Source organism: Pleurodeles waltl, chromosome 9 (assembly GCF_031143425.1).
Source record: "Pleurodeles waltl isolate 20211129_DDA chromosome 9, aPleWal1.hap1.20221129, whole genome shotgun sequence".
Classification (NCBI taxonomy): domain Eukaryota; kingdom Metazoa; phylum Chordata; class Amphibia; order Caudata; family Salamandridae; genus Pleurodeles; species Pleurodeles waltl.
In genome coordinates, this window is record NC_090448.1 from 455957753 (window position 1) to 455970888 (window position 13136).

At 47.6% G+C, this 13136-nt stretch overlaps 1 protein-coding gene across 1 annotated transcript in view; it reads right to left on the reverse strand.

Moving 5' to 3' along the window:
• The window catches only part of TDRD9 (tudor domain containing 9), a 2107755-nt gene that overhangs the window by 112838 nt on the left and 1981781 nt on the right, over positions 1–13136 (reverse strand). The window contains exon 34 of the mRNA XM_069207577.1: positions 4722–4860. Within this exon, the coding sequence (XP_069063678.1) occupies positions 4722–4860 (139 nt within the window). The remainder of the gene's footprint in view (positions 1–4721; positions 4861–13136) is intronic.

Here is a 13136-nt window from a genome sequence, read left to right on the forward strand (position 1 = left end):
GGACTATGTGCGCACTATATCTCATTTTGATATAGTATATACAGAGCCAGCTTCCTACAATCTTCTTCCCAAATTGATCCAGCCTTTTTGACTCCCTATCCAGAGGTGTGGAAGGGAATGCACCAGAGAATAAGAATGCCTGGATAACAAGTCTCTCAAGCGTGGGGTGTTGGGACAGAAACTTAGGGTAGTCCAGGGGGGCTGATGGCGGCGTGCGATTAGCCTGTTCACAGGAGCTCCTGTGTTGGGTCTGGACCGAGCACCCAAAATGACATCAGTGAGGGCTTGAGTGAATGGAAGGAGAGACACTGGTTTAAACACCTCATTCAGGAAATAAGACCTGACCTGAATAGTAGGCAGCTCAAAGCTGAGGACCTCAGCCGCCCACTGACCACCATGGAAAAAGTATCTCCCTCCGCTGTAGCCACAGTAGGAGGAAACAACATGCTAGCGTCTTGAGAGGTATCCAGACCACTGCCTTCGCCCAACTCCTGTGCCAGGTCCATGTTAGGATCATACTGGTGCAGGGACCCCACCAATCGTTCCCCGTATTCATACCCATAAGAATAAAGGTCAGAATCCAACCTGTGGTGAACAGACCCCATCGAAGAAGGAGGTAGCGTCGGCTGATGCCGTTCCGACTCAGTCGTCGGGGATGCAGATTGGGTCGACATCGATAGTGGGCACCACCGACATCGGAAGCGTCGACAGTCGAACCGGCACCAGGGAAGGTCTCAATGGTACGACTGGCTCAGCATCCGGGACCGGACCCGGAGGGGACCTCGGTGGCCGGAGAAGGAGCCATCATCGTGGAACCCGAAGGACCTCCAACAGAAACCCCTGGGCCCAAAGGCACCATAGAGGGGTGGAGAACCTAAAAATGAGGAGCATGGCCTCATACAATTCCTTTAATTGGGGCAGGGGTCGCTCTGGCTCCTGGAAACTCGGGAAGGAATGGAGCGGACTCAAAAGTAGGCTCTGAGGATGGAGGCCTAGCACGTTGATGCACCTCCCAACCTGCATCAGGCCAGCGATGGGATGAAGTTGAAGGATGACAAGACTTCTTCGACTTCTTCTTCTTACCTTGACCCGAAGACTTAGAGGATGACGAGTGGTGGCGGCTCCGCGAATGGCCTTGAAACCTTCCTCTCAAGCGAGACCGGGACCAATGCATAGTCGAGCGCTGGATTCCTGTAAGCTTGAGGGACCGCGACATCGCAGCAACCAGGACGCCAACGGAGTCGACCAGCGCCACCTAACGATGCAAAAGGGTATTGCTTGAAAAAAAATCTCCAGATCCAGTCTAACATCTGGGGGAAATTCTAAGGTAAGGAATCTGCAACTAGAAGTTTCTATATCAGACCCAGTCCACACCGGTTCAGGGACAATGGAAAGGGGAGTGGTTCTTCCCTGTCCACCACCATCCCAGGGATGGTGCTCAGAGTTCCTCCAAAGTGCCCCTGGGTTCTGCCATCTTGTGTCCAAGGTTGGTAGGGAACTCTGGGAGCATCTGACTGGCCAGTCTAGGCAGGTGACATCAGAGCCCCCCTCCTCATAGGTGCTTACCTGGCTAGGTGACCAATCCCCCTTCCAGGGTTATTTAGGGTCTATCTCTTGGGTGGGTCCTCAGATTCAGCTTGCAAGACTCTAGTAGGATTCCTCTGCAACCTCCACTTTGACTTCTGGCCCCTGAAACTGTGACTGGTCCCTCCAGGAACCAACAATGCTGCAATCAACGAAGAAGACTCTTCTGCAATTTTGTTTCCACAGCTCCTGCCAGCCTTGCAACATTTCCCCGGCCGTGCATCCTCAGAAGACAGCAACTCTTTAGCCTGCTCAAGAAGGAGAAGGAATCTCTCTTGGAGTGAAGGAGTCACTCCCCAGCATCTGAAGGTACCTGCTGCAACAACGACCGGCTCTCATCCTGAGCTGCATGGATCCTGCATCACTGGTGGTGGTCCGGAGTAGTCATCTTGGTCCTCTCTGCCAGCTGTCCAACTTTAGTGGAGGTAAGCCTTTGCCTTCTAATGCAGGACAGTGCCCCCGTGCACTGCGTCTCTTGCAGCTGCCAAGGCTTGTTTGCATCTCCTCTAATGGATCTTCAGGTGCCATGTAGCTCCAGTCCCCCGCACTTCTTCCTGAGACGCACAGTCCTCTACGTGGTGCTCCTGCAGCGTAGGATCCCTTCCTGTAGTGCTGCATGGGCTCCTTCTACAACTCCTGTGTCCCCATCCTGTGGGTGCTGCCTCTGCAGACTCTCTGCGACACTGAGGGTCCCCTGTAACTCCTCCTCCTGGGTTGATTCCTCCTGGTCCTTCCTGGTCCCCGGCAGCACCACTTTTCCACTAACCTTTGCCAAGGCTTGTTGGTGGAATTCCTGCACGGACACCAGTCTGCAATCTTCACTCCAGCGTAGGACATCTTCTGCATCTGTCAGGAACTTTTCTCCGGCTCTAGGGCTGCAGTGCTGACCTGTTCTTCATCACCGTCAACCAACTCCTGCAAGTACTGCTGGGTGGGTATTAGCTCCTGCTCCTCATGGACTCCACTGTGACTCTTGGACTTAGTCCCCTCTCTCCACAGATCTTCTCCTTCAGGAATCCAACATTGGTTTCTTGCAGTCTTGTCTGGGTATCTTCTTTTCCTCCTTTTGGATGATTTGGGGAAATTCCAGTGATTTACTCTTGCTTTCCTGGTCGCAGGGGGTACTGTGTTACTTACCTCTGTGGTTTTCTAGTACTCCCAACTCCACTCTACACATTCCACTTACCTAGGTGGGGGTCTTGCATTTGCATTCCATTTTGTTAGTATATGGTTTGGGCTCCCCCTAGGGTCACTATTATTTATTGCTATTTGCACTGTTTTCTAACCTTTTCTATGCCTATTTCTGATTACTAGTGTTTATATTTAGTGTATTACTTACCTCCTACTGGAGGATTGCCCTTCTAGTATTTTGTAGTATTGTGTTCCAAAAATAACGTACCTTTATTTTTGTACAACTGAGTGTTTTCTTTCATGTGTGTAAGTGCTGTGTGACTACAGTGGTATTTCATGAGCTTTGCAGGTCTCCTAGATAAGTCTTGGCTGCTCATCCACAGCTACCTCTAGATAGCCTGGCTTCTAGACACTGCCTACACTTCACTAACAGGCGATACGTGGACCTGGTATAAGGTGTAAGTACCTTGGGTACCCACCAAACACCAGGCCAGCTTCCTACAGTCGGGGAGGCGCAGAGCGGAACCAGACAGAGGTTCCAATACATCAATGCTCTACCCGCCTCGTTCAAGCGACGGGGCAAAGTTGAAGAATGTTTGGCCTTCGACTTCTTCTTGTGACCAGAATGGCCAGATGACTTGGACGATGAAAAATGGTGATGACTCCGCAACCTGTCCCCTGACCTTCCTCTCCATCAAGACCAGGAGCGACGCGGAATTGAGTGCTGGGCCGCCATGAGCTTTAGGGACTGCTCTCTCAAAGCTTTCAGGTTCATGGCCTGACACAAGAAGCACGCCTTCAAGTCAATGTCTTGCTCTAGACACCAGAGGCAGACGAGGTGCGTATCCGTCACCGACATAATTCGGTGACAGGAATTGCAGGGCTTGAATCCAGTCTTTCCGGACATTCCTCTATGCATCCAAAACTCGTCAAAAACAAATTGACTAAAGTGTTGCAGTTAGTCAAAAAATGACTGGGGTAGCTCTTCTCCAGATCGGCACGTAATCTGGCACGGAAAGAAATTAACTGACAGCGCGCCAGGGTGGTGTCTATATACGACCGCGACATCATCATGATGCCAACTACTCCCACGGAGCTGACTGACGCCACTTAATGGCGCGCAGAGGTGCTGATCGAAGCGAAATCTCTGGATCCAGTCTGACACCTGGAGAAAATTCTATGGCAAGGAATCTGCAACTAGAAGTCTCTATCAAATATGCTGCATATGGTAGAATTTTTTGATGAAAAAAGTCCCTGTCAGACATGACAGGATTCGAAAACTCAGGATCCACGTCAACAGGCACTTTTCTCAGCACGTGGAGTTGGAACATATATAGGGGCCCGGAGCTATATTTGGGTCAGGACAAATCCATCACAGAGCCACACTACGCCATCTACCAGCATGTGCGGAACTGCTACGAAAGTTTCTGGACTCAGTTTGACACCTGGGAATATTAATAAGACGAGGATTCTACAGTTTTAAGTCTCTAACACAACAAGGTTGCTTCACTTGAACGAAGGGAAAAACCTCATGTCCAATTCTGTGGCACTGAAAATATTCAAATTACCGTCAGAACATTTGGAGCCATTATTTTATATATGTGCCACCACCTCTCACACGTTCTTCAGTGGAAACGTTTTTTGTTGAATCCTGTCAATAGTCAGACTGGATTTCAATGAGTTGGAAATTGGCAAGTAGTCAAAGACTATAAGATACTTTTATGTGATTCAGTTCCTTTCTTTGCTACATCGCTCTTCACCATTATCACTTACCTCTCCTGGGACAATTCTGTATCAAGTTTTTTTAAAGACTCTGCATAATATTAAGAAGGTGACCTGTGTGCTATATCAATTTTTCTGCGGGCAAATGCAGTGTATAAAATAAGAGATGGCAAAAACATTTAAAAATTAAAAACGAACTGGAAGCCAAGACTCGAATATGCACAACACACAAATTAATATTGGCATGGCAAAGATATATAGGCCCTGCCACCCACATAATTCACCTCAACTATGTCCTCTGCATCAAATCGAACATCAAAGGGCAACTCAACATCATGCTCTTTTAACACAGATGTACCAGTGTTCCTGTTCCATCCCAAACCACAGAGGACACCAGTGAAGCTTCTTCCAAGCCGATCAACCCTAAAAACAGCACAGACAAACTGTCAAACACATGTGGATGAACTAGCCTTTTGAATCTTTGTGTAAAGATTAAATGTCACAATATGAATTTCAATAATTAGGTCGCTGTAGACACAAAAGAAATACGTTAAGAGGAAGAAACATTACATAGTAAAACTCCTTAAGATGAACTATCAAATTATAAGACACTTTTAGGGGAAAAAAATATCACATTTTGAGACTAAAAGGATTTGAATTCTGACAAATGACTTCTGTAACAATTGCTCATTTGCATTATCTTAACACCTGTATAATGACAGCAGAACAAGGAAATATGTATATGCCTGGCACAAGTTTGTACAAGTTCACCATACGAAACAACATTTTTCTTGCTGTGGGTTTTTGATAGTTAGACACCCACAGCATATTAAAATGTAAAACTGTAAGCACTCACACACTTCTAAATATATTTTCTGTTTTTTTAGGACGGCCTCATTAAACTAGGGTCTCGCATTTGTCCGAGTTACAGCTATTACCAGTTGTAAACTCCCAACCGTTTTTTTCTTGCCATGTTGAAAGAAAAAAACAGTGTGATTGTGCTGCTACAGTTCACTCGTAATGAAACCTATCGGCAAAAGTGCAATTATGTATGTAACCGGCAAAAGTGCAACTAACTATGTAACAGGTCGATATTATGCAAATCGCTTGACTTCTGCCAAGCAAGATCGCGCTGCGAAAATAGAGAGAAAGTAGTCCACAAACCTGACGGGAAACAGCGAGCCACGCATGTTTTCAGTACTTGCCGCAGGAACTCGAGGAGGGCTAAACACCGGAAAAGGCATGACATATGCATGCCTTCCACTAATGAAAGCAAGCAGATTTTAACAGGCAAGTCACGAACTAATGAAAGACACTGGCGTGACGTGGACGGGGCTCCGAGCCCTTTTCTAACTCCTAAAGCGTCTCGCAAGTGATACACATGCGCAACCACATGCGACGCAGACTCGACCCTAAAAAAGGGTATGCCGCTGTTATGTTTTCCCAGTGTTGGGCTTAGCTAATCATTAAACTGTAAAAAAAAGTTCTGCCTTTCATACAGAACGAAAAAAAAAAATACATGTTTCCTGAGAAGTTAGGGAGTTTACAGGGGTATGAGAGGTTAAATGCAGCTTGCCCTGTGGTTTAAAGATAGTAAAATTTTTATCCTTAAAGATTATATACTCATTTAGGATCATAATCATACTGTTTTTCTTCACAATATTTTCGTAAGTCACGCTAAACCACTACATTAACCTTTATTTGAATATCTGGGGGAAGTTGTATCAAATGTACAAACTGTTTAGATGAAGTAAATGCAAAAGGCTAAAGAATTATCTAGCAACTGGTTGACAGAATAGGTACCCTATTTATATTTTATATTTGTCCAGAACAACTTGAAAACCCAGAGTATGGTAAAGACACTCATATGCATGCCTGTATAAAACTATAAGGTGTGAACTTCACACTGCATATTTCACAAAGTGTTTACATTTTTAGGATGGAAAAGTCCTCTGCATTGTAATGAAGGTGTACTCCTGCCCTGATTGTCCAACTGCATTGTTATCTAGTTCCCTAATGCCAATTTTTGTTGTCATAGCCAAACACGGATCATGCTTGTGTGCCGTGACTTAGACCTGTCTCACAAATTGTGGTCTTGTTGTACTGGGAGGGGCGGTAAAAGCGCTAGCCTCACAGTGGAGGAAGGTTGCTACCTTCACCAGGAATTAAGCAGCATGGGCACGGTGGTGGCAGCACACTGTGTAGTGATCAGTCAGTCACTGGAGTGAGGCCTACAGGCCCACTCACTTTTCAAAGTTCTGCTCCTGTGTGCTTAAATCGCTCTTTGGCCTACGCCCGTTAGATGTAAAGTGTTGCTAAGTACAGGAGAGGTGACTCTGCAGTGGTTGCATGTGTGCCTCAGAATGGTACAGTACATGAACAGAGCAGTTAGTGCAGCACATGCATGTTGAGGGCAGGTGAACTGGGTGTATTTGTACTTGCGAGGAGCACAGTACATTAAGGGTGTAGGTGTTGCAGAACACATGCATGATAATGTGGGTGTAGGCTGCATGTGTGCCTGCAAGTGGCAACAAAGTCTACAGTGATGACCAGTGTGTGCAGTGTGTCTCTCTCTGTGGTTGCACAAAATATGGAGATAACAGTGCTGGGCAATGTATGTGCTGTGTACATACACTGAGTGCAAGTGTGCCTGTAATGGTACATTACATGGAGGACCCTGGATTCCATTTTGGGAGGCCTAGGTCTGCATGGTGAAGTGCATTGCTGCATTCCTGTGAGCTGGGTGGGACACACTGGAGAGGGAGGGCGAGGCTTCCCCTGCACGCTTCAAGTGGCACACTCTAAGTGAGAGATCACAAGGAATGGGCCTGAATACATCTCAGGAAGGAGATGGGGCTGATAAGGTAATTATAAAGAGTGGGGTTGGGAGTGAGGGATTAACCTTTTTCATGTACATATCACTGTGGCTGACATCCAGGTGTAAAATCATCACTGCTATGGCCTGTGTAGTGGGACTATCAACTTTGGAGTCTCTCCTGCTGTGGCAGATGGCTTTTGAAGAGGGAGAGAAGTGTGTACTTCAAAAGAAGCAGAAACCCAACATACAACTTCAAAGACCTAGACCCTAAATCGTATTTGGTGCCTGGAAATTGACAACAAGAAGGGGAGGTAGAGACCCCAAAAACTGTGATCTACCCAGCAGCCCAGCTGTTTGTGTGAGGAGAGGATGATCTACATGACTTCTGCCTGTGACCAGGACTGGGGGTCCAGGCCTGCTAGTCTCCCTGCAGGGTGAAGGGACATCCCCCAGGAAAACCAAGACCACCAGCTGTGGAGCCTGGAGCAGCAATGTCTGGCTGCTTGCCAAGAACAGTAGTACCCTGTGAGGAAGAGAATGTTGGAGGAAGCACGGTCCAGTGGGAAATTCTGTCGAGTGGACTCCTGGTGCAAGGTGTGAGGAGACAGCAGCTGTACTGATCAGGTCACTGCCCATGTGCAGAATTGAGTCAGTGACACCCGTATGCCAGGAGATGGCCGCCGTGAAGATAGACATGTAAAGATTGTCATGTGGTAAAGGCGGAAGCCTGAGTGGCACCATTGTGTCACCCAGTGTGCCTAGAGGGGCTACCTTGGAAAACACCGCCTTGGAGAGAAGGGTTGATGCCTGTGCAACACTTTAACGGCAACCCCATATGCCAGGAGAGGCCGCGTGGTAAACACTTCCATGCCATAAAGGTCGGAGCTCTGTGTGACAGTGGCACAGAAACCCTGCATGCCAGGTAGAGCTGCTGGGAACAACTGTGCCATTTAGATTGGGCAGGAGCTTGTCAACTCTGAGCAGCAATTCCCCTTAACTTACCAGAAGTAATGAGGATTGCATCTGCCCTCACCCCGTGGATCAAGTGAGGATGCCATGGAAACATTGCTGCCTCAATGGGATCGAGATCAAGAGTATCTGAATCATCCTCCCCTCTTTGGAAGCATGGGCACATACCCTGCAGATAGAGTGCAGAAACATAATTGGTCACTGCTGAAGCACGACCATGGAGGATAAACTGAGAGCCTGCACCCTCCTGAGTGGTGCTGCAATTCTTGTGTGCAGCAGACTCACCTGAGCAGGATGGAAGCTTATGGGAGTGCCGCTGACAGGGCACCCTCCAAGACGCTACACGGTTCCTCTCTGCTGGAGCAAGAATGACTTGTTACGAGCCTTCAAGGTCCGGAAAGACTCACTGCTAAAAAGCGCTGCAGTGCTAAGACACTTTTGACTGCAATCAAAGACTCAAAGTGGACCATTGAGTTAGGGCCTGCTAGAGAGTATTCCCTGCATGTGGCCGCCAGTAAATGGGGAAAAACCCTGATCACACTAGGAGTTGAAACTAGACAGGGACTTTCCAATAAAACAGTAGAGCCCCAACCTCAAGGGGGGAAATGTGTTGTTGGCAGTGAGTGCCATAACTTTTCTTTGAATGAGCAGAGTTAGAAAGAAAATACTTCTTTTTGATATAAAAGTAATTATTTGGCTAGACTCTGATTTAATGCTGCTGCAGCAAGCTCGTTGAGTCATGAGCCATGTCCACTAATCTGTATCCACATCTACCACCCCCCCTCAGCCCACCCGATGGAACCTTAGGCTGCTCATCTATGTCTACTCCTGAGAGTCGAGTGCATAAGGAGCACTTGGCCAGTAGGTCAGGAGCCATAGTAGTTTGGGCCTCGGGACATCAGAAATAAAAGGCATCAACCCCCAAGATTGGGCCCAGTAGACCTTGTGTGCCACGTGCCTCATGAAAGGGGTTCTGACACACACTATCCAGCTTAAGTGATTAAAGAAGCAGCTGTGCAATAGGTTAACATTTAAGGTATACAAGTTGTATTAATTAGGGGCTTATACATTAAACAATATCTACTGTGGGTAGTGGCTAAAATCAACAGCTTCCATAGAGGCACATTATATCCAAAATACTGTGTCCATAGAGGAGACACGGCCTACTCATGCAGTGAGTGCAGGCCCTAGAAACTCCTAGAATTGCACCTACATACATGAAACTCTATTGTTCAAGACAGTTCCCTTATATACACTGGGAACCCAGTTACAGTTTCAGCATGACTAATAAAACACAGGTTTTATGTGGGGGGTTGGAAAAGCCAGCTGGGGGCATCTATGTAGAACTAATGGCACCCTTAGATAACATTTCTCCCATTTTGAGAAATACCATCCAGATCATTACTTTTGTGAGAATGTGTGAAGTCCACTTCTTTTTTAATCCCTAAAACAATATTCTCAATTATCAACCTGGGAAAGGAAGATGGGGGACGTTTTTTTCCCTTTTAAAATATACATCTTTCAGGCATGGAAAACCCAAAGATGAACAAACAGGATGCAAACAACATGATCACCTTTCACAACTTTTTCTGGCTGCCAGAAACATGATGCTGTGTCTCCAAGGCGGTCATCATGCTATATAGAGAATGCTTGGCCACTACAGGTTAAAGAAGAACCAAAGTCAACCTTTGACAATAGTGGCATTGAGGGTACAGGGGAATACTCATGCTTTAGATCATGTGTGTTTTGTCTGCTTGAGAGACTGCCATCAAATGTTCACATTGAACAGAACGGTAGCACAGTTATCAGTGAATTGGATTTCAAAAGCTATTCTAAGATTAAGAGGGTTTTAAATTTAAATGTTGCATAATTTCTAACTGGTGCAAGTGGGGAGAAGTTACATGCAAGTATTCTATATCTTCTATACGTATGTAGGGGTTAGGATAGCTTATATATAAGTAAAGAAGTGGTGAAGGACTGCTTGTGACATATGACACTAGGCATAATGGTGATGCCACACAAAGTGACATTATCGCCCCTATCCATTACTTTTTTACAGATTTACTTACCTGCTGTCATTATCTTTCTGATGCATACTTTATTTACCTGGAGATTTCTCCCCTGTAGAATAATCAGAGGCACAAGACTAGATCCAGAAACTTCAAAGATTTCATATTGCTGATGTAGGAAAGTGCCTCTGTTTGATATGGTCACCCCCACTCTGCTCATTGGGACTGATGCTGTTGTCATATATGTAATTCGCCCCTACAGCAGGCCTTAGAGCCCTAAGGCATGGTGCATTATATTACATTGAGGGCACATCTGCATGAGCAGATCTACCCATGATGCCTAGTTCCATTGTTGGACACTGCAAGCGTTAGGAAGTCCTTCTGAGGACAAGCACTGGGCACTGTTCATTTCAAGTTACCCAGCTACATGACGGCTTCATTGAAAAAACTGGTGTTTCCTGTCAAACAACTTGTCTAAATAAATCCGTTCTGATGCCAGTATCAGATTTATTATAACATGCACCCAGAGGGCCCCTTAGAGGTTCCCCCTGAAAAACTACTAGTCTTTTAGTGTGCTGGCTGACTGGTATATTGCCAGCCTGCCACCAAAGACGTGTTTCCAACCCCTTGAAGGTGAGAGCCCATGCTCTCAGAGGCTAGGACCAATGCCTGCTCCAGTGGAAGGTGATCACACTTCCTCCAGCAGGATGGATAGTGATTTGGCAGATCAAGGCCAGAGGCTTCAAAGCCTCTGCTGCCTTTGATATGAGGCCATGGCTTCTCCACCGCCGGACTTGGGGAACACCACCACCTGCCCTGAGGCCCATTTGGCACCAGAGAAGACGGGAAATCAAACAGTCAGAAGGCTTGTCACACTTACAGGCTAGGCACACCCCTAAGGTGGATCACCTGAAGTGGACAGTCGAGGAAGGGTTTCACCACTTTGGTTTTGGTGAAACTAAAGACCTCTAGGTCAGGGTTATGCCCATTCCCCACAGGAATTAGTCATATACCAGGTGTAGTCATCCCCGGGGTAAAGTAGCCCACTGACCACTACCCTACACTCAACTTGATGCCCCTAGAGTCCTGCTCTACACCAGATCGAGAGATTCAACTATCTGGGACAGAAGACATATAAAGAAGAACAGTCACATGAGAATAGAGGAATTATAGGGGACTTGGCTCCAAACTCTGCCCTGCTGCTAGTACCTCGACAAATGCACCAACCTGAGTGGTCTAAAATCTGTGCATCCACCCAAGCCCTTGGAGGACTGTCTAGAGCTTCACCAACCATCTAGCAACTCTCTTGGGGTAGAGAAGCCATCCCCCTACATCTGCAGACACCAACTGCATCTGTCCGTAGAAAGTTTTGCTGGCCATCGGGCTCACAGAGGCAATATCACACCTGGAGAAGGTTTATGGGGCAGGAGGTGGTCAGCCCTGCCTCTCTGTCGAGCTTCGAGATGTCAGACCCTCAATGAGCACCCCCCTGCACCAATACTCTGAGCACAGGAGCACTTGCAGCAACCAAGGCTTGTTTGTATCCAATCAGGACACCACCAACACCAAAACTGACCTGCCTGATGAAGGACTTCACATTGAGAGCTGCCCTGCTTTTGTGTTTTATTTCCCCTCTGCAGGTTAGATCGGACCAAGAACAGTGAGAGCCTCCAACACAGGTGGCCAGCTGGCCAAACACTCTGTACCCAAGCTTCACTGCCTGGGTCCCCAACTACTGACTGTGCCTCCTTGCTCTAGAGATCCCCAGGAGCAGAGCTCACCAAGACCCCCAATGCAGCCTTTGTTTACAGGTGCACATTGCCCTCAGCTGTGTAGCCCTCAAGGCTACAAACCCATCCAACATCTTTGCACCCGGATGTAGCTAAGTACCCTCTTTCTGGCATGGTTTCCCCCACTTGTTGCCTGTTGTCAGTATGTTTTGACTGAGTTCATTGGGATCCTGCTAACCAGGACCCCAGTGACTATGCTCTCTCCCATTAAACCTGGTTGCTTGGACCACAAACACCCCACATATAAGTCCCTAGCACAGGGTACCCAGGGCATTAGGGCACCAGGGGACCCCCATGGGCTGCAGCATGTATTATGTCACCCATGGGGAGCCCATGCAAAGTGTATCTGCAGGCCTGCCATTGTCGCCTGCGTGGAAGGGTGCATGCACCCTTTTCACTACAGGTCACTGCAAAAGGTCACTGTAAGTCACCCCTATAGTAGGCCCTCCTAGTCCAGAGGGCAGGATGCAGGTACCTGTGTGTGAGGGCACCCCTGCATGAGCAGAGGTGCCCCCAGGAACTCCAGCACCATTTCCCTGGACTTCGTGAGTGCAGGGACGCCATTTTACACTTGTACTGGACATAGGTCACTACCTATCTCCAGCTACTTTATGGTAATTCCGAACCTAGCCATGTTTGGTATCAAACATGTTGGAATTATACCCCAATAAGGTTGCCAGTACTGGAAGTATGATTATATGCACTCTGGGGGCTCCTTAGAGGACCCCCAGCATTGCTCCTACCGGCTTTTTGGGGTGTTCCAGGCAGCCCAAGATACTGCCACCCCTCAGATGGGTTTCTGCCCTCCTGCTGTTTGAACAGCTCACGCCCAGGAAGGTAGAACAAAGGATTTCCTATAGGAGGGGAGGCAACACCCTCTTCCTTTGGAAATAGGTGTTACATGGCTTGGGAGGGGTAGCCTCCCCAAGCCACTGGTATGCTTTGAAGGGCACATTTGGTGCCCTCCTTGCATAACCCAGTCTGCACTGGTTCAGGGACCTCTAGTCCCTGCTCTGGCACAAAACTGGACAATGGAAAGGGGAGTGGAAAGGGGAGTGACCACTCCCCTGTCCATCACCACCCCAGGGGTGGTGCCCAGAGCTCTTCCAGAAG